General features: G+C 40.2%; 2 protein-coding genes across 5 annotated transcripts in view; one reads left to right on the top strand and one right to left on the bottom strand.

Annotated features, from left to right (window-relative positions):
- ccdc24 (coiled-coil domain containing 24) overlaps positions 1 to 5,448 on the top strand; it is a 36,483-nt gene extending 31,035 nt beyond the window's left edge. Inside the window, exons 7-9 of the mRNA XM_036595961.1 lie at positions 2,318 to 2,381; positions 3,981 to 4,086; positions 4,848 to 5,448. Of these exons, the coding sequence (XP_036451854.1) occupies positions 2,318 to 2,381; positions 3,981 to 4,086; positions 4,848 to 5,448 (771 nt within the window). The remainder of the gene's footprint in view (positions 1 to 2,317; positions 2,382 to 3,980; positions 4,087 to 4,847) is intronic.
- An 828-nt stretch (positions 5,449 to 6,276) lies between these two features.
- Positions 6,277 to 20,607, bottom strand: part of slc6a9 (solute carrier family 6 member 9) — a 58,545-nt gene continuing 44,214 nt past the window's right edge. For all 4 annotated transcript variants that reach the window (XM_036596079.1, XM_036596081.1, XM_036596080.1 and 1 more), the window contains 10 exons: positions 18,442 to 18,712; positions 15,929 to 16,061; positions 15,426 to 15,560; positions 15,161 to 15,264; positions 13,749 to 13,986; positions 13,524 to 13,658; positions 13,015 to 13,114; positions 12,807 to 12,907; positions 12,074 to 12,244; positions 6,277 to 11,095 (listed from right to left, as the gene is read on the bottom strand). In XM_036596079.1, the coding sequence (XP_036451972.1) occupies positions 10,859 to 11,095; positions 12,074 to 12,244; positions 12,807 to 12,907; positions 13,015 to 13,114; positions 13,524 to 13,658; positions 13,749 to 13,986; positions 15,161 to 15,264; positions 15,426 to 15,560; positions 15,929 to 16,061; positions 18,442 to 18,712 (1,625 nt within the window). In that variant the 3' untranslated portion in view covers positions 6,277 to 10,858. The remainder of the gene's footprint in view (positions 11,096 to 12,073; positions 12,245 to 12,806; positions 12,908 to 13,014; positions 13,115 to 13,523; positions 13,659 to 13,748; positions 13,987 to 15,160; positions 15,265 to 15,425; positions 15,561 to 15,928; positions 16,062 to 18,441; positions 18,713 to 20,607) is intronic.

Genomic DNA, 20,607 nt, shown 5'->3' with positions numbered 1-20,607 from the left:
CATTAGTCAAGGTTTTTCCTACAAAGCCACCAAGTCGCACTATAAAGCCTTTTTTGGGGGGGTGGGGGTGGTCTTGTTTTATTTATAACTCAGTGCTCTGAGACTGAATGGATGTGTAGATATCAGGAAGCTCTTGTTGACAAAAAGGGAGCAGGGGAAAAAAAGAAAAAAAATTCCAGTAGCACACAAAGCTGGACATCTGAAAGGTGAAGTATGGTTTAATAGACTGATGAGTTTAAATTTGGAATTGGGATTATTTGGATAAAGATAAGTGGAAAATGCAACCAGCCAACTTTGGAGGTGTGGAAAAAAAATCCCAGCAGATTCCTTTGATAATCTGAAAGCAAGTTTCACAAAAAGCTACAATGAAGTCATAGAGTGGGCTCACTAAATACTGAAAATATATTTACTTGTTGAGGCTTTTGTGTAATTTTCTGTTACATACACATCAATGAGCCAAAACATGACCACTCACATATGAAGTGAATAAGTTTGAGTATCTCATAACAATGGCACATGTCTGGGATATTTTAGCTGGTAAGTGAACAGTGAGTTCTCATAGTTGATGTGTTGGATGTAGGACAAATGGGAAGGCATGGAGATCTGAATGACTTAAGTGGCAAGTTCTTATAGCCAGACGTCTGGATTGGAGATCCTCTGAAATGAGGCTTGTCAGGTGCTCCTGGTCAGCAGTGGTGAGTACCTACTGACAGTGGTCCGAGGAGGGGCAAACCATGAACTGGCGCCAGGCTCACGTCATGTGGACAGTTTGGTACACATGCGCCATTTACCTGGGGAATTGATAGCACCAGGATGCACTGTGGGAAGAAGAAAAATCGGTGGAGGGAGTGTGAAGCTCTGAGCAATGTTCTCCTGGACATTCATGCAGATGATAACATCGCTGCAGACCAGGTACACCCCTTCATGGCAGCGGTATTTGCAGATGGCGGTGGCCTCTTTCAGCAGGATAACGCGCCCTGCCACACTACGTACGAGGTTCAGGAATGGTTTGACGAACATGACAGAGAGTTCAAAGTGTTGCCGTGGCTTCCAAATTCAGATCTCGGTCTGATCGAGCATCTGTGGGATATGCTGGAACAACAAGTCAGATCCGCAGTGGCTCTAGCTCACAACTTACAGGACTTAAAGGATCTGCTATAATGATTTATGGCCAGATATCACAGGGCACCTTCAGAGATCTTGTACAGTTTAATCCTCGGTGGGTCAGAGCTGGAGGACCAACAGCATATTAGGCATGGTCATAATGTTTTGGCTCATTGGTGTATGTTTTCTGCTACTAAAAATGAATAACTTGTACTTGATGGCTGTTTTCACTTGATGAAAATTAAATAAATGAAGGAGTGGTTTCTGAATTTTGCACAGTATGTATACACCAGCAACTCTTTACATTGTGTGAACATTTCATGATGAATGATGCCATAGAAATGGCTAAAAAATTACTTGCACGAAAGTAAAGAACATTTTTCCTATTATATAAATGCACAAACACACATTCGTTAACAAGAAAAATTTATTTTAAGAACATGCAAAGGGAGAAGAGAGACAGAAGGAGGTAGAGCGGGAGAGAGACTGCAAGAGAGAAAGAGAAGTGCTTGGTTTTTCTAGGTATCCCACTCTCTTTCTGTCCTCTTGGGTTTCAGTGCTCCACCACAGAGCTGTGGGCTGGGCACTGGGGATTGTGTTTCAGCAGACTGCCGTGGTTACCGCCGCTCCCCCCTGACCACACGTCTGCCACAAGTGCTCTCCTCACGCGGCCATTTACTTCACTCACACAGAGGGAGAGATATTAGCACACACTTAACAAACACAGTAACAGTCCAGGACAGAGCTGAGATGAAGAATCCACTTCAGGCAAATAAGCTCAAAGCATATAAAGAGGGTTTGCTGGGGACCAGTGGATAACATGCACTCTAATGGGGAAGCGGGTCCAGGCCTAAAGAGCCTGTCAGCCAGGGCTGCGGTTGGGAAGCTGGAGCAGGAAAGCTTTGTTTTAAGAGGCCGAGTCCTGCTGAAAGTGTGCTGCTCAATCGCTTAGTGGTTTGAGCCACATGCAGCAGCGTTGATGACCAGGCTGAACTCCCCACTCTGCAGTAAATACTGCCTGATTAAGTAAGATACTGTCAAACAGTTGCCAGTTGAGGTGGGGTGATGTGGAACATACTGTTTAAATAATGCATTTATTTGAAAATATATATTTCTTTTCCACTGGAAATTTAAAGTATAAATCTATTGTCAAAGCACCACTTGTATCTTAGCACACTAGCTTTACCACTGTGTGTGTGGGTGTGTGTCTCAGGAGAGTGTGGAGTTAGAATTTCAGAAGCAGAGGGAGCTGGAGTTGATGGAGCCCACCCTAACAGGTCAGTGCCAAAATATCTAATTTATAAAATGTTCATCTTAAAGCGAATGTAGCTAAAACTACACTAACCACAGGCCTAAATCTTCTTAACACTTGCCTCCAGTTGTTAAGTAATCTCAATGTACATATACATATGATCAATGGAAAAATATAGACAAAATTTAGGGTTCTGCTATTGTTTAAAGAGGTACTCCAGCCAAAATGTGAAATTAAACCATTACTACATCTGTTGTAATCATGCCTACTCACATCCTACAGCAGTGCCGCAATAGTCTCTAGAGTGAGATTTTCCGGGTTTAAAGCCTAGGAGAGTTCTCTTATGATGAATCTTGAAGGGAGGAACTTTTGAAAAACCACAAGCACTTTTTGCAGATATATGAAGGCAGCCTGTTTGAAATGCTAGCTGGCTAATGCAGAAGGAGACCAGTGGCTGTATTTATTAGCCTTTACATCTGTGGCTATGCAAGTGGTCAGGATTTCTTTATCACTGTTAGGGGATTCCCAGTGGTTATATTACATATTTGAGTAATGCACGCTGGGTATTGCAGTGAGAGAACATTGCACTGATGGACGAAAACATAAATAGGATATAAAATTGTACATTTTTTACTAAAGTAAATTACATGAAAACAATATAATAAATGCTAGCTTTAGGCTGGAACGGCCCTTTAACTCAGTGAGACTTTAAGTGCAACACGCTTTTGTCAAAATTCAGACACCGAATGTGTCTTGGCCAATTGACTGCATTCGATGTGAGTAGACAGTTTTGTCAATTAGATTTTTTTCCAGACTATTTCATTAAGAAAGGCTCATGCATCATATCATCATTTAATTCAGTCTAGTTCAGTGTAATGAGTTTAATGACAGTATATATATGGATATGACTTCATTAGTCTGCTCATTTGACTGGCTTCACTGCATTCTCTAGTTTTTCCACCTATAAACTTCACACCATCCGTAGCTATTAGCACCAGCTTATTAAAAGCTCTTAACCACATCCAGATGTGCTGCTGGATGACCTGCTGAAATGTGTTTCACTACCATCTAGTGGCTCTAAGCTGAATTTATGGTTTTCACCATTCACACTACCAGAGATCAAACAGTGCCATGTAACACCACTGCACAAATTTGCATTAATAGCTTATTCAGCACAGGCCTAAAATGAGAGAGTTTGATATTTGGTTTGCTTTCTGAAGTATGAAAAACATTTCCTGAATGAAGTTTCTGAGCCCTTGAGCTGTTATCAGTCAATGTGTCCTGCCTCAAAAGCATTCCTATCTCTGTATTCCACAACGGTGACATTTTTAAATCTCTGGCAGCCTCACTCAATTCAAGCCTCTTTTGTACTGAGGCAGCACTAAACAGACTGCTGCCATCTTCCCCACTGCTGCTCTCTGCTTAAGAGCTGCCAAATTACAAGCCTGCCAAGCAGCCAAGCCAATCTCCCTCTAGCAGAGTAATAAAACAGAATTCCCCTCTTAAAATGGGATTTTTTTTCTTTTACTAGAGATTGGAAGTGGGTTGTGATTGATGGGGGGCTTCCAGGGTTTCTGAGACAGAGACCAAAATTTTGGCAGCTCTAATGCCCGTTTCCCTGCAGAGCTAAAAGAGGAACGCCGCATTATCCAGAGAGACCTGCATGTCCAGAATTTGATGAGTGAAACCTCAGATAAGCTGAAGCCAGGCAGCTCTCCAGTCCCCAGCAGGTAGGACTGCATGCCTTTCCTTACAGCTTTTCTTCATTTTACACTTTGGACCCACCAATAACAGATAGTCATTACTTTAAAATAAAACAGCTTTATCTTTCTCACATGACTGAATATATCAATGTTTCATTTTGGATTTTGACTGATAAAAGTCAGTCTAACTCAGTGCAAGTCAGAACAAACAATATGACACAATATCTATACAAACATCTATACAAAACCCATATACCACACATGACAATGTTTTGGTCTGATGTTATTGTCTTCTGCACTCAGTCATGTTTTTTTCACTGAGGTCTTAGTCTGCACTCAGGTTCTGGTGTAAATAAATTAATTATGTTTGTTGTTTTGCTACTGTAGCATTCACATTTCTAGTAAAGTACATCTACCTGTCTAGCAGGGCTATACAATATGGACTAAATATTGGTATTGCAGTTTTACTGCTATATAATGCAATTGTGATATGCTTTGCAATATTTTAAAAACAAAAGTGTTGAAACAATCATGTTGAAGATTAGCCAGCATTATTTTGACCAAAATAATTTACTTTTGTTAAAATATGTAAGTACGTTGACCCATTAAGATACCCACACACATATCTAGAACTGTGATTGGTCAACATGTTCACAACACACAGAACAATCGTGGTGGTTGGTTAGAAGGATCATTTGCATATTGCAGCCTTCTGAGATATCAGTAATGCCAAGCATATTGTGCAGCTCTATCCATCTCAGCTAACACACCTATTGTGACTTTTTCAGGGAAATAAGATTGACTGACTTTCCTGCAAGTGACTCAGAGATGGAGAATCCATCAACCTCCCCAGTGCTGCCCAGGATGAGTTGTCTTTATCCCAATCCCTCTCCTCCACACTTTAGCAGGCCTGTTCATCCAGACAAGGCCAGGCACAGACTGTCCCATAAGGTTACTCAGCCTCTACCCACGGCTCCAGCAAGCAGTGAGCCTCAAATACTGGACTCAGATCACTCACACACCAACCTGAGCTGCTTGACATCCACAATCTTGTCCATAGAGGGGCCGCCGCTGACACAGAGTAGCTCTACTTCTTCCGCGACTCTGTTGAGGCCTTCCAGCTGCAGCAGCAAGCCCAGAGAGGAAGCACATGCGGGGCCTCCCGTGAGAGTCGCAGCATCCAGACTGAGCCCAGCTGCAAGCCTTGTCCACGGACAGCAGTGTGGGTCCTCTGTTTGCTCCAAACAGCTGGGCCTGGGGGCAGAGGCAGCCAGAGCCAGGACCCTGCTGCCCACTCCACCCACAGTGCAGAAAGTAGCCAGCAGGGGGCAGCGAGCAAGCAGACGCCTAGCTCTCCCTCAAGCTGGAAGCCTGCTCAGCCCCTCCTGAACAAAGGGCTGCTAACCCCAGCTCTGCAGAGAGGATTTTCCCTCTTCTAACACTCTGAATTCAACTCATGAAGGCCTTGCTAATCGGCTGAGTTCAGGTGTGTAAAATAAGCGAGCTAAAATGTTTAACTCTGCACTGCAGAGGACCACCAGGACTGGAGTCCGACAACCCATTATAGACGCATGATTTACAGCGGTGCAGGGCAGAGATATTCAAATCTGGAATTTGAATCAAAATCTAGTCCTGGATAAAGTAAAGATACAGTTGGATAAAATAATAGCCCTCAAATAACACCATTTGGGATTCAGTTGTTATATGTTTGTTCAGCCACTTTGTCATCAGACTTAAGCAGGTAAATGGAGGGTGGAGGCTCTTACCACTCCTGTGATTTTAATACTACTGTATGGCATGTTAATAATGTTGTAGGTGCTTTTGTCGTCAGTGGTTACAGCTTTAAGTGCTGCCTCTTAAAAAGGAGCACTAACCTAACTTGCCTTTTTTCAGTTTATGACCACTTGTTAGCAGTTTAGTCCAAAATTATCCATGTAAGACACCATTTTTTTTGGAATCACAGGTGATTACCAGTGCAGCTCCTGTAGCACCTCTGCCCTGCATATGTTGATGTTTTTACCTAATCCAACTCATCAGCTAATTAAGAAGCCCTTCCTGAATTGAAAAGGATGTTAGAGCAGGGAAATATTCAGATATGCAGGGAAGGACTATTCCAGGACCAGGATCAGAAACCTCCATTGTAGTGATTTTGAAATTGTATAATGGAATCACATTACTAGCCACAAAATTCCACAAGGAAAGACATGCAATGACAGGTGATCTTTAAAATAAACTTTATTTTTTTACCATTTGAAATTGAACAGTTTAAGATATACAGCTGACATGACTTAAGACAATTTTTCAATGCAATTTGGCCCTAAAGTTCCAAAGACATGGTTAGATATGTTTGATAGAAAGTACTGAGTTCATTTCGTTGTGCTTCACTCTCCCTGACCTCACATTCTTTTTTTCTTTTTTTTTTTTTTAACACATGAGCACAAATACTCATACAGTAGTGGACACTGACCTTTTGCCAAAGCATGAACCCTTCATTTTATTGCGGAACTCGAACAAGAGAGGAGGCAGTAATACCTGTTGCTTTTAAACATCATAAAAAGTGACACCATAAAGTGCTGCCATAACACAAAAATGCATGGTGCTTCATTCAGAAATGAAATTCTCCTAAAGAATGCAGAGAACCAGAGAGAAATTCACAGTTTTAGTTAAGCTTTACTGTCACTGTCCAAAAGGTGCATTTCTAGTTGACGAACCCACAAAAAATATGTTCAGCTAATTGTCAAGGAGAATGAAAATGATTGTGTGTGATGTGTGCATGAGGAAAATATGGATAATCAAGAAGCACTTTTTAATAATATGTCAGTATCTCCGCTCAGTTGCTTTTTCAGGGCCAACAATGAAACTTTTAGGGTCATTTCAACTTAATCAGCAATAAACAATCCAATTTTAAGAGGTTATGGATAAACCTTCATTACTATGAATAATTTGAGATCTAGAAGTTATTTAGGAGCAAAGTCCACTCATCCCCTTAAAATTCTGTGGACTCTTTGGGTGTTTACAGAAACATCTCGCTTTCTGTTCTAACACTAGACTGTTATAACACTAATAGGTAATTTTTCTTTAATAGATTAAACACTACAAATAACTGGGGTTTACTTGGACATTAGTTTGCTGAAGCCAACCTTTTCAAAATATACGAATTTTCCTTCACGACTTTAAACATGCTTGCAGAACAATGGACACATAAACATGATTTTCAAGATAAAACGATTCAAATTTCATTGCAATGTGTGCTGTCAGTGTTCAGGTTGGACCAGGATGAGTGGAGTTATAGAGATGTTATATATTTTCCCCAAAGGAAACTGCAGCATGCTACGTAGAACTGCATTCAAATGGCATTTACATTACTGTGGTAGAGGTATAACACTGCTTCATACTGTGTAACAAATGTGGAACAGGTGATCGTCCTTTTTCGTCAACAGTAAGTGTGCCTGCAGCGAGCAGACACGCTGTGAAAAGCATTCCTTTGTATTTCAAGTTTCAATCCATAGTGTTAGTTTGGCAAAACTTTTTGATAATGGCTGGCTTGAGGAGCTCAAGAAAGAAAAACGTAGTGTCACTGCATACACATAGAAAAAAAAGATAAAATCTGAAGATAAAATACAGTTTTTAGTACTATAAAAATAAACCGAAAACAAAATCTCTTACAAAGGTTGATTCTTTGTGTTAAATGACGACATGGATAGTTACATATTGATTAAAAAGACATGACATCAATACTGAGCACTATCCTAAACTAAGCATAGACTCAACAGTAGGATATCCACTACACAGAACACATTATACACAGAAAACACCAGCTATAACACTAGAATAAAGTAAAAACAAACCCAAAATACACAAAAACGTTTTCCCCAACCTACGATACGGAAACTCCCACCCACCCCGATCCAATAAGACCATAAAAACACACATACACACCAGTCCAATTATTAATTATTATTATTTTTTTTACATTACTGTACAATACAGTGATGGAGAGGGGGACAGTGCAGGACCAGGTTGCAAATGCACAGTACTGATTCTCAACTCTACTACTGCAGGCTAGAAGATTGCAAGTCAAAGATTAAGTTTAGGGGAGAAGAAAAGGGAGGAGTGTACCTCCTTGCAGAACCCAGAGGCAGATGGTATGAGCCTCGCAATTTGTGTGCCACGATCGACGTCTGAAAGTCAGACAGTGATGTCATCGTGGATCAACCTTTTGTACTCATATGAGACAAAACTACACATCAAAGTCAAAAATTTGGCCACATAACCAACCATGTGTTATAGAATCTTGCATTTTGTTTTACAGAATTTTAGACATTTGCTTACTCGTTAAATTATTTCAAAAACCAGTTATAAGATTGTTGGGAAAATGCTGAACTATAATTATTACATCATCCTGATTTCTATGTGTCCTGTGTGCGCGTCATTAAAAGTTAATGTGTTAAATGTCTGACCTTGTTAAAGTGTTTGAGGTAGGGTAGCCCAATTTGGCAAAGGTCCAATATTTCTGACAGTAGTAATATCCATATTTGCCACTTCATAGTATTGACCCCTAAAATGTGAAAAAAAAAGATCCTTCTATGGGTAGGTGTCCAAACTTTTGACTTGTAGTGTGCATACTAGAACATACCACAGTGAAGTGGTTGAAAGTGCTACTGACGTCTAGTTGTGCTAGGACCAATAAAGACTGCAACAAACACGGTGCTGCTCTGTGTTTTTTTTTTCACCATCCTGGTTCGACACCACATGTAGAGTAAAGTCAAGCTTGCCTCTGTTAGAGTTCTACCAGGTATACTTGTGCTTTTTTCCTTTCTTGACATCACAAATACCAAGGCTATGCCCCTGAGTGACTGACACCTTCTGCTACACTGCAAGCTTTCTTTTTATTGTGGATCTTTTTGTTGCTTTTTTAATAGTTAGATCATTTCTTGTTTTTGTACTTGAACAGGATGCAGTTTGTGAAAAAAAAAGTGATTATTAATTATTAAACAAATGACAACTACTAAGGAAGCTGACTGGCTGTAATACAGTCAGGTACTAGAAGAGCAAATATATACTGTGAAAAGAGATAAAAAGTGAAAAAGGAAGACAAACCCAAGAGACTTATCAATACGTGACACATAAGCACTTTTAGCAGCTGCATTGCTAGATCACCCCCTTCCTTCAGTGGTGTCTGGCAAAATCCCTAACATATTCACAGTGTTACCAGGACATCATATCCATGCTTTTGTGCCACTGCGAGCCTATATGTCATAAGAGAGGGGACTCGTTGGCTCGTCACTGGAACCGGCCATAATGACCATAGCCAGACACAAAAGCCTTCAGGGAACAATCTGGGCAAAATCAAAAGCATCCAGCCCAAGCTCTCCCCTCTCTCGCCAGAGCAAAGATAAAATGGAAAAAAATCAAGTCATGGATGAGGAATGGTAAACATTAAAATGATTATTCATGATATTCTAGCTTCTTCTTTACAAAATAAACAAGACTATTTACTGTTACTATACAACAGTGAAAGAGAAGAGTAAGTAAAGATGATTCTATCCTATGAATTATACCAACAGCATAATTCAGTGAGTTCAGTAAGGATGACAGTTTACCTCTCTCCTCGGCAACTTTACTGTACTTCTTGTTCAACTGCTTGGCTCAGCGCTTTAGTACAAGCGCAGATTTTTCAGTGTGATTAGGACAAACAAACAAAAATAAAAAAACAAACACTAAAAAATACACACTCCAGCAGCACCCCTTGGATTTAGAGGGTATGTGCATGCCACTTCTCTCCTTTTCCCAGGGGAGTCTGTGTGTGTGCGCTACAGTACTGAGGCTATGATGGCAATGCCGCTGCCCTACAAGCGCAGCTTCACTAGCTGCTCCTGTCATCGCTATAATGCTCCTTTCACAGGCGAGATGCATTTTAGGGTCAAAATGACTGGAAGACTAGTCAAAGTTTGTGTGCTTCATATAGATCACTCCTTACACCAAAATACTCTATCCTCTCATAGGTAAATAAAAAAATTCAGATGTTATCCCAAACTCAATGATCGCTAGTTGTTGAGAAAGGTTTCAGGGTGGGGGAGGGGGGGGTTGAAGCAAATTGTGTGCAACCCTGAGGATGGGCTTGGAAAGTAAATGTGCTTGAAATGTGACTTTTTTCCAATAGCTGTTCTAAAAGCTGAAGGCAAAATATTCTTTGTGCCGTTTGTGTTCATGTAAGAATAATGTAAACTGTGGGTACAGTGGTGTAATATTCCAGTCTGTTAAGAAAGGAAAGTTGGAACTATTCGTAAACACCAATGCAACCACAGGGCACGGTGGTGGAACACTCCAGACATGGCAGTGGGAAAAAATAAGAAGAAAAAAAAGAAAAGACTTCATGGTTTCAGGAAATGTGTATGTTAGGGGTGTGTTTACTACAGACAAAGAATATTTGGTCTTCAGCTTTTAACCTGACTGGCACCATCACCGCTGTATACACAAGAAGCCAAAACCTACTGCAGCTGCTGCAGCAGTAGAAGTACCGTTTCCAGATAAATCTACACAGAAGGTAAAAGAATAACATATCCCAAAATGTACTAAGCACAGTGGGTTTGCCTAAAATGCTTTCTGCATTTGAACATAAAAAAGGTAGTATTAAATTAAAAAGAAAAAAAAAAGGTTTTGGATGACAACCGATTTCTCTAGAGGTTAGAAATAATAAAGCCCTTACAATATGTAAAGGTCTCCAGCGAGTGTGGCCTGGCCCTTGGGCTGCAGCATGGGGGGAATGGGACGCGGCGCCAGTTGGGGCAGACCGTCTCTATGCGCTGGGCGTGGGGTTCAGTGTGGAGCCGTTGCTACCCTGGATGGTCAGACTGATGTCGTCCTTCTTCTCTTTCTCTGGCTCCTTCTCCTTCTCGGGCTCCTTTTCCTTCAGCTCGTCTTTTAGGGGGCGCACTTCCACACTCTCGGGCCCCCCTGTGGCATACCGGCCCTTGCGGTGCTCCTGCAGTGCTGGGCCCCAACTTGCATCTGGCTTTACCGAGTGCTTCAACCTCTGCAGCAGAGCAGAGAAATAGAAATTAGTTTGAGATAATTAAATCAGCATAATGTTAAATGCTTATCGTGCTGTCGAAGCAGGTATAATTCTTCCGAAAAAGACAAAGCTATCTCGAGTAACTCTGGATAAGAGCGCCTGCTAAATGCTGTAAAAGTAAATCACTGGCACACTGGTGCAGATAAGCAATGTAAGACTTTCAACAATCTTTTTTTTTTTCCTTCAAACACCATGTCAAACTTGACCCAAACAGTAACTTTGTACTTGCTTACGAAACTACTAAATTAAAAATGGGGGTGTGTAAAACCAACACTGCACAGGATTTCATGAAGCCACCTACTGGAAAATAAAGTTGAAGGGCATTGCAAGTATGAAGGAAATGGTGGGGCTATTTAGCTGGTCCCAGTGAAAATAACTATATAGACTTGACAGTTTTTCTTTTGGCTACACTAGTACAGTTATAGGCATAACCCTTAATTAATACAGAACTTTCATATGGAGGCTGATAAATTTTAAAAAGGTTTTTTAGACATTTCATTTTCAGAAATGTTCCACTGAAAGTTTCTTCAGGGAATGATAGGTTCCTGTATAGTATTACTCTAAAGAAACCTTTTTGACTTCTGTGCACTGAGTTTAAGTTTAAAGTTGAGTTAGTTGTAGGCATAGTTATATTTTTCCAGTAGTACAGAAGTGTATGGAAATACTCCACAAAAATAATAAGGCAAATCACTGTGCATGTGTCTTTGTGTCTATGGTGGAAAATAATTGTGTAATTGTACTTCATTACTATATTTAAATTGAAGGGCACTGCAAGGACAGTGACCTGAGTTTGAACCGAATATAAGTAAGGTTAATGTGCTAAAAGAAATTCCTAGATTTAGGGAATTGCATGGCAAGACACAGTCTTCTCTAGTACAACTTCGGTTGACTAACTTATTTAATTAACCATTACCCTTGACTTCAAGCATGATATCTCACCTCTAAGAACGTGGCTCCTTCAGATGTGGCAATTTTGAAGAGAGCGTAGATGGGTATGCAGATCACTGAGGAAAGTGCCATGCAGAAGCCAATGACCAGAGACCAGTTTGGGTACACATAGTCATTGTAAGTGATGGGCTTGTACTGGATCACTGTGAAGATGAGGATGAACTAAAGACAGAGAAACAGAGGAGGAGGAGAACTATAAATAAAGCCTGGTTTACAAACACTCATAGTACATACATTAGAGCTCAAGGCCTGCATCAAAACCAGACCTTGTTATGACATTAGTTTCACATTACCTGTTTGGATTTAGACTTATATCAGTGTTTCTTAATCCTAGCCCTTGATTATCACTTCCCTAGTTCAGTATTTCCAGTGTTAAATGGCGGTAACACTTGGAGCTATTTAGCTTGCCTGTAGCCAATGTGGTGTTTGCGATTACTCTGATTATGGCTCCCAGTCTTGCACTGTGTATTTTTAGAAAATGCACTGTTGAGGAATCAAGGCAAGGGGCTTGTTAACCCCTTAATCACTAAGGACCTGTCAGTGGGCTGGACGTTTTTCATCAACTTATTAATAAGCCTGCAGTTTTTGAGCTAAAGTAGTTGAATAATTGCTTCCAAGTATCATTTTCAATCTCTCTTTCAGAGTGCAAAGAAAAGCTCATACCTTTAGTGCTTTACTGAAAAGGCATCTTCTCTCAGTAACCCCATTCTGATGTGCCACTTACCGTGATGATGAGGGGAGAGATGAACCTCCAGCAGATTCTGAAGAAGACTGGAGGAGGGAAGCCCAGCATCATCTCCACATCCTTAAAGTAGTTCCTGTGGCCTGTGAATGGAGCAAACAGAAGTACAGTTATAGCTCTAGCCTCACTTCTTACTTTATAGACAAGAAATACATTCAGCTCAAGAAAGGGAAAGATGTGATGGACTTACCATAAACATACATGATGCAAATACACATGATACAGGAAATGATGACCAATGAGAAGCTGGCAGCATAGTTATCCATCAGCAGAAGCCAGTATATTCCTGCCTGCAACCACAAGAGGGCCACAATTTAGGAGTCACTGCGTATGTCAGAGTTTGAGTGTATTTAACTCTTTGTTTGAACCAAATGTCCACTAGATGATCCAAACATACAAATGCTTAAAGCTACTGCTTTAAATTAAAATACAGCGATTGGGAGATCTCTCTGGTGGAAATGTGTAATTGCACACAATGTGCAGAAGAACAATTAGTAACGTCAGTTGTGCTTTGACCCCCGAGTGGATGAATCTGATGTTTTTGATGCTAATTATGTGACTTATGTGAGGACCAGCACCTCAGATTAGTCACCACACCACACATGCCACCAAACAAGGAAAGCTTTCTTTACATTACTTCTCTTAACATGTTTTTATACTTTTTCCACTCTGGTTTCTGTGCATATGTGTAGTGCTCACCTGCGTGGTCAGCGGCACTCCCAAGAGAAACCCAATGACGGCGACTCCAAGAGTGATGATGGTTTTGTTTCTGATAATCCAGTCTGTCCCAATCTCGTCCACTATAGCAGTAACCAGAGTCTCCAACAGACAGAACTGGACATCCAGAAACATGAACAGTTAAGAACGGTGATGCTGTGCAGTGGTGAAGCTGAGTTTTCTACAGGTTGAGGTAGGATGAGTTACCTGTGTGCCCAAGCCCAGCAGGATAAGCATGAAGAAGAAGAGCAGGGACCAGAGCGGAGAGATTGGCAGCAGTGTTAGGGCTTCTGGGTAAGCCACAAAGGCCAGGCCCGGCCCGTGGTCTGCCACCTGTGACACGTCCACTCCCAAGTGGTGTGCCATAAAGCCCAAAATGGAGAAGATAACAAAGCCAGCGTAGACACTGGTGGCACAGTTCGTCACACTGATGATGATGCTGTCTCTGTTTGGCCACAGAAGGAAAAAATAAGAAGAAACGTCTGACTGTCAGATTGTACATCAGTGCCAATTAAGGTAACCTTTTGCATAAGACTCTCAAATCTAAAAAAGAATCTCATATCTAGAAAGATGAATATTTTAGATTATGCTTCTTAATCATATCTTAAACCCATAAGCCAGGGGTCACCAATCTTATCATCTTATGTGCATAGGGCTGGTGTGGCTGCAGGTATTAAGTCCAGCTAAGCAGGAGTACACCTCATATAACTAATCAGTTGTGTATAGACTGAGATTAACTGTTTAAACAAGTGGAAGCAGATGTCCTTCTGCTTGACTAGAATAAAAACCTGCAGCTACGTCAGTCGTTTATGGATAAGATTTGTGACCTCAGCCATAAACCTTCTCCTCTTGTCCATTTCACCTGAACCTGTACAGCAGACCTTGTACAGGGTTCTTCACTTCTAGCCCTGGTGGGCCCCTGTCCAGCACACTTTGATGATTTGCCTGCTCAGACACTCTTGCCTTATGTTAATTGCTAGGTTTTTGAGGTGTGTTTGACCAGGGAAATCACCAAACTGTGACAGAGACCTGCCCTCCAGGACTGGAACTAAATAAGCTTTCTGTGCAGTATTTCATATACACTCTGCATTCTGTTTTCTGTCTTTGCGTGAGTACTTGTCAGAACATACACCTGGTATTTGAAAACAAACAATTTTGATTTTGATCGGCATAGAAGTGCAATAAGAAAAAACAGCCACAAGAGGGCAGTAAAGATACCTCCCTTTGGAGTCTGTGAGCATTGCAGTCACAACGTTAAGGTCAGAATACTGCTTCTCATGTTTCCTTGTGTCTCACCCCTCAGTGCACATCACCTGAGGCTTCTCCCTAGCATGCATGTCACTCTCACATCTACTCAGCGCAGGCCATCTTTCATATCCCATTTAAAATCTAATACATCTATGGCTACTGTATTTTAGCTTATGCTGTAGAAAATGCATATGCTGAAAGCTGCGTAATCTGCACGTCTTCTTTTCCTCTTTAGTTGAATATCACCACAGGACTAGCTAACCCAGCTTTTCATTATACTGTACACCTACGTATTCATAAGTATAATGGCAAGATATTTAAGTTGAACAGAACTGAATTTATCTGTACAGTTTGAACAGTGTGTTTAGTACCTGAAGCAGTTGTTATGGAATTTGTTATAGGATGCCATGGTGATGAGACCACCCCAGGCACAACCCAGGGAGTAGAAAATCTGAGAGGCAGCATCACCCCACACCTATAAAACACAAACACACACACACACACACACACACACACACACACACATTCAGTATATGCCAGTGTAGGTTAACAACCATGTTTTAGCACAAACCCACTAGGGCTTTACAGAGTTTCTAATGAACTTTATGACAAATCATTACAAACTGGTGTACTGACCTTGGCATCCAGAATTTTTTGCCACTGTGGGGTGAGATAGTATTTAATTCCGCTGATGGCACCCTCCAGCGTGATTCCTCTGATGAAGAGAATGGTCAGCACCACATAGGGGAAGGTCGCTGTGAAGTACACCACCTAATAGCATCCAAACAAAAAAGGAAAAGAAAATATGAAACACAAAAATGCAGCATGGTTTCTATTCCCTAGTTTACCATTTACTGCACACTGAAAGTCCCACACCCCCAATTAAATCGAATGAAATGCCTCAGTGGCAAAAAAACTGTGTTCAAATACATCCTTTCCATCAAACTACTAATCTATGTTTAAAACACATTACTCCACTCAAGGCTAGGTCCAGTATGACACACTATGTATAATGTACTCTATAGAAAAAGCCACTGGCACTGAGAGCTCCTAAAAGTCAAACAGGGAGTTATTTTAGATTTAGCCAAAGGCTTGCAATGGCATAAAGTTCCTGGACAAAAAGAGAGCATCCAGCTTACCTTGCCTGAAGACTTCACCCCACGAATGAGGCAGAGGAAAACCACCACCCAGGAGACCGCCAGACAGCCCAGGATGGGTAGACGCACCTCACCAAAGTTCCCTATGCCATCTGAGATGTTCAATACGTAGTTCCTGAAAGAACAGGACTGCTGAGTAATGAGTAGAGATACCATCGATGCAGTAATAGATACTGGCACCAGGATGATATCAATGGGGAGGAAAACCATTTTCGTACTCTGAGCATCATATCATCACCATATATGAATGTTTTATAAAACATTTCTTTTCATAGCTTAGAATTTTTTATAGAAAAAAATATTGGATTGGTGTTGGCAAATACCAAGGTTTTAGTGTTACTATCAGTATTGGAAAAGAAAAAGTGGAAGAGATATTGTGCAATCTATAATAATAAGTGAGAGAAGCAATTCTCCCATTGCTGAATACTACAATACTACTACAAATACACTTAATTTTATTTACATAGCATACAACAAAAAGATGCATATTACGACAGAGTGGCCAATTTTTCTCATCTTATCTGAGTGCTTGCCGATTTGCCGTCTATTTTCATCTAACTCAGCAACTCACCTTATCACGTTAAGTGGCATGTTTGGGCTGCCCATGACACAGCCCAGACAAAAACAATCCAATATTTTAAGACCACGGTCCAATCAAAACAACTTCTCCCCTCACAATGAACTGCTTGACAGATGGAAGGCAGTGACAGAAAGGCTTTTCATGGTACAGTGACAATCACAACCCGAAGAGCTAGGCACAAACCATTTATAAAGTCATTCAAACAAGCACACACACCCCTCGCTGTCAAAGCCTTCCATTCTCCAAGCGCTGGCAGAGAAACTCTGCATTCAGAAGGACCTTATGCACACACACACTCACACACACACAAACAATCACAAACATTACCTCCTATTGTCTCCAGAAAACATCAGCCTCATACTAAACCCTCCCAGCTCAAGGCAGGGCTAATAAAACGAAGGACTAAAAATATCCCCACAAGCACGTCTGTCAAGTTTAATTTCACACAGACCCTCATAGCATGAAAGAAAATGTCTGGTTCCAGTAACAATAATTTAAAAAACTAAAAAGACCCAAAGTGGTTTAGCATTTTTATTATATCAGGTTTATTACATTTTAAGTACAGTCTATGTTTCATTGTTCTGAGCATTAAGTTCATGCTTACGTAACTGTACTTTATGTTATAGGCTAAGTCCTTCCTGCATTTTTCATTTAGACTTCTATGAGACTGGTCCCCGCAGACCGTACGTAAACATCTCTGTCATCTGAATCATAAAACAGCCTTATTAGTTCCTGTGGTCCACGATTAAAAGTAAAGTCATAAAACTACACAGAAAACCATACCAGCCGCCTGGTACATTCATTAGCGAGCGTGAGGGTTTGTCCAGTAAAGCCTACACAAATAATTTCTTGTATTACTCAAGAGGACAGATCTAACAACCAGAATATAATAAACCAACAGCAGGACTAAAAACAAATTGAAACAATTAGTCAGCAAGCCTGACAAAATCAATTGTGACAAAATATAGTTTTTGTTGGTGCTCTATAATGCTCTGTAATGTTCATACAATTGACCTGATCATTCAAACAGAATGCAACAGATTACAGGAAGTGTAAGGGCGATATGACTTTTATTCATTCACTGCACCTACTGATACAGAATCATTAGAACTGTTCGAGCAAAATTAATCATCTGTTACAATTTGATTCAAAGTGTTCAGTGATCAGCTTCAGATCGGTTGAAAGCAAAATCTCTCTCATCCATAAACAGGTTTTTTTTAACGCTTTTATTAACAAAAACCTGAAAATTCTCAGATTTAAAGCATCAAAGGAGCAATATGTCTTGCCTGTCTCCAGCAGGGGAAAGTAGCACCAGGGTTAATGCTTGTTTTGCTTCTATTTATGTCACATCTTTGCTTTACTAACGAATGATCCTTGCCACAAACAGGTGTGCTGTTTCATTCTCTCATGTTGGACTGATGGCTGACTTGAGGTTACATTGACTCACTATCACCTCTTGAGGTACAACGTATTATTACAAGACAGAATGGACCAGGGTTAACTGGTTAGCATTTCAAACTGTTTCAATACTTCTGTTTCGAACACAAGAATTCCAAAAGTGAAACGCTTGAAACTGTCTCACTTGTTTCTACCAACCCTAAGTGGACTGCTTGTCACACAGAAAGAATTGAATGATGGTGGCAAAAGGGAGGAAAGAATAGCAGGGAGGCAGCAGGGAGGGAAGAAAACTGAAGAAGGCCTAATGGTTAGATTAGTTAATTAATTGAATAATAGTGCAGGGGTCAAACAGTTATAAAAGTGTTCGTCAGTCACAGCCCTCATATATAGTCTTACCAAATGACTGAGGCAACCAGGCACACAAAGGATGCTAGGTTCTGTGTCACTGTGAAATGTGAATAAACAAGTACCAAAAAAACTGTGATTAACAGAAAAAGATTTGCCATGTTACACTAACCTCCAGTATTCCTCACTGGGACTCGTCCTTTTAGTGCGGTTGACCATCTCAGTCACCCCAGACATTACAGTTGTGATGTTAGCAAAGGTACCATTAGCCCGATGAGTGCCTACCACCCCACTACAGTCAGGGGTGTTCCAGGGGTTGTTGCAGTACGTCCAGGGCAGGAGGTTGGTCATTGATGTGAAGAAGTAGTAGAAGGCAATGCAGATCACTACATTGTAATAGATTCCGATGTAGGTGGAAACCACCATCATTCCATAACCCACACCTAAGAGGAAGAGACGAGGACAGCAGAGGTGACAGCGTGGCACATGAGGTCAGGATGGTTAAAATACAGCTTTGGTTACAATCAAAAACATATTCACTTTAACTCTTACAAAGATATTTAGTAGTCTGCAATTATTGTGGTACTTCTATAGTGAGATGGTGTTACCCTGCCCCGTATGTTATGTATACAGGGCAAGGTAATCTTGTAGTATGTATCTTGAACAAAACGTACAGTGCATGTGTATACATGCACTTAAGCATTTTTAAACATCTACCAAGTTACATCATATGTAAATATTTAGTTGCAATCAGTCACACATTTGTAAAGTCAGTGTTTAAATCTTTTTTTGTTAGTTTTGTAGACTATATAGCTTCTCCTAATATATTTATGTAAAATGTTTTGGTGGTGCTGCATCTCTGTAACAGATTTCCCTCACAATCAATACAAATCTGTTTTATTTTCTTCCTTTCTTTCTTTCCATCAATCTTTCCATCTATCTCTCTATATCTATAACCCAAGATTAGAAAAAAGTTGGGATTGTATGTTAAATTAAAATTGAGACTGACAACAGTGCTCTGCAAATTATTTTTGACCTGTTTACACTGAAAGCAATACAACAGCACATTATTTGATGTTATACCTTATAAATTTTATTGTTTTTTTCAAAATATGCACATTTCAATTTTGATTACCACTTTGTAATGCTGCCATTTCTTTTCACAACACTTAAAAGACACCAAGTGATGAAGCGTTTCAGGTGTAATTTTGTCCCACTCTTTGAGAAGAGTGTTAATGCATGCTGAAAAAACTCCAAATGGGTGGACCACAGCTCCAAATGGGAGGGGCGTAACTCAGAGTACTTTGTTATTGGTTGTTGAGAAGTGCAGCAGGTTTTCTGAGACGTTGGGTTTAGTCTTCTGCTGGCTGGTTTTAAAACAGAATTATGTTATGTGCATTAAATACAGGGGCAGATTGTGATGTCCATTAGTTTTTTTTAAATAATCTTAAATGTAGAGTAGTTAAATGGGCTAGATCAGAATTTGAGCCACAGTGTATGTAACTGATTCCTCTTACGATTTCATGTTAACTGTCTAAAAGTTAGGTGGATATGAAATGACTTATTCTGCTCTTCTTTTGCTCTTTTATACCAAACCTAAAGGTGATCTACACAGATTCACATTTTTTCAGATACATGTGAGGTACAAATGAATTATTTATTGATAGGGGTCTGAGCTGCCAGTTTTTTGGGCCAATGAACATCAGCAGTGCTGAAATTTGTATATATTTTCATGCATTCATTAAAAATTTTCGTATTATTTCATTAAATTAATCATTTAGCCTCAGTCAACAAAGGGGCTTACAAGTTTATAAATTTTATTTTGGCTTCATGTCGCACTACCTCTCACCAAGATGTGTTTTTAATTTTGTTGGTTGTAACTTCACATTAAAGATGGAAAAGATCAGACATGACTCATTTTTACATCAGAAAAAATACTGCTTTTTGAATGATTATATTTTATATTTGATGTATATAATTTATTATTTACATTTGCTTAATTATTTATCATTTATAATTGTTTATATTGTGATGCCCAGGCACGTCTGGGTTTAGCTTTTGTTTAGTTATTGTGTTCTGTCGCTTTAATTTAGCCTTTTTGTTCTGGGGACATTTTTTTTTCAGAATAGTCAAGGCTGATTTTGAGAGCTAGCCTAGCCTGAGGACAGGGTTTTTTCTTTTTCTCTTCTGTGCTGAGTTCAATAAAGCCGAGTTATGGACCGACATTTCAACGTCTGCGAACTACTTCAGAGAACTCCCTACGCTACAACAAGGTGAACACAAAATGTCAAAAAGAGTACAAAAAGAGTACTGTACCCACTAGAGTTAAGTCATTTGT

This window comes from Colossoma macropomum, unplaced genomic scaffold (assembly GCF_904425465.1).
Source record: "Colossoma macropomum unplaced genomic scaffold, Colossoma_macropomum, whole genome shotgun sequence".
NCBI classification, from domain to species: domain Eukaryota; kingdom Metazoa; phylum Chordata; class Actinopteri; order Characiformes; family Serrasalmidae; genus Colossoma; species Colossoma macropomum.
Note: the sequence above shows the minus strand (reverse complement) of the source record. Positions and strands in the feature narration are given on the sequence as shown.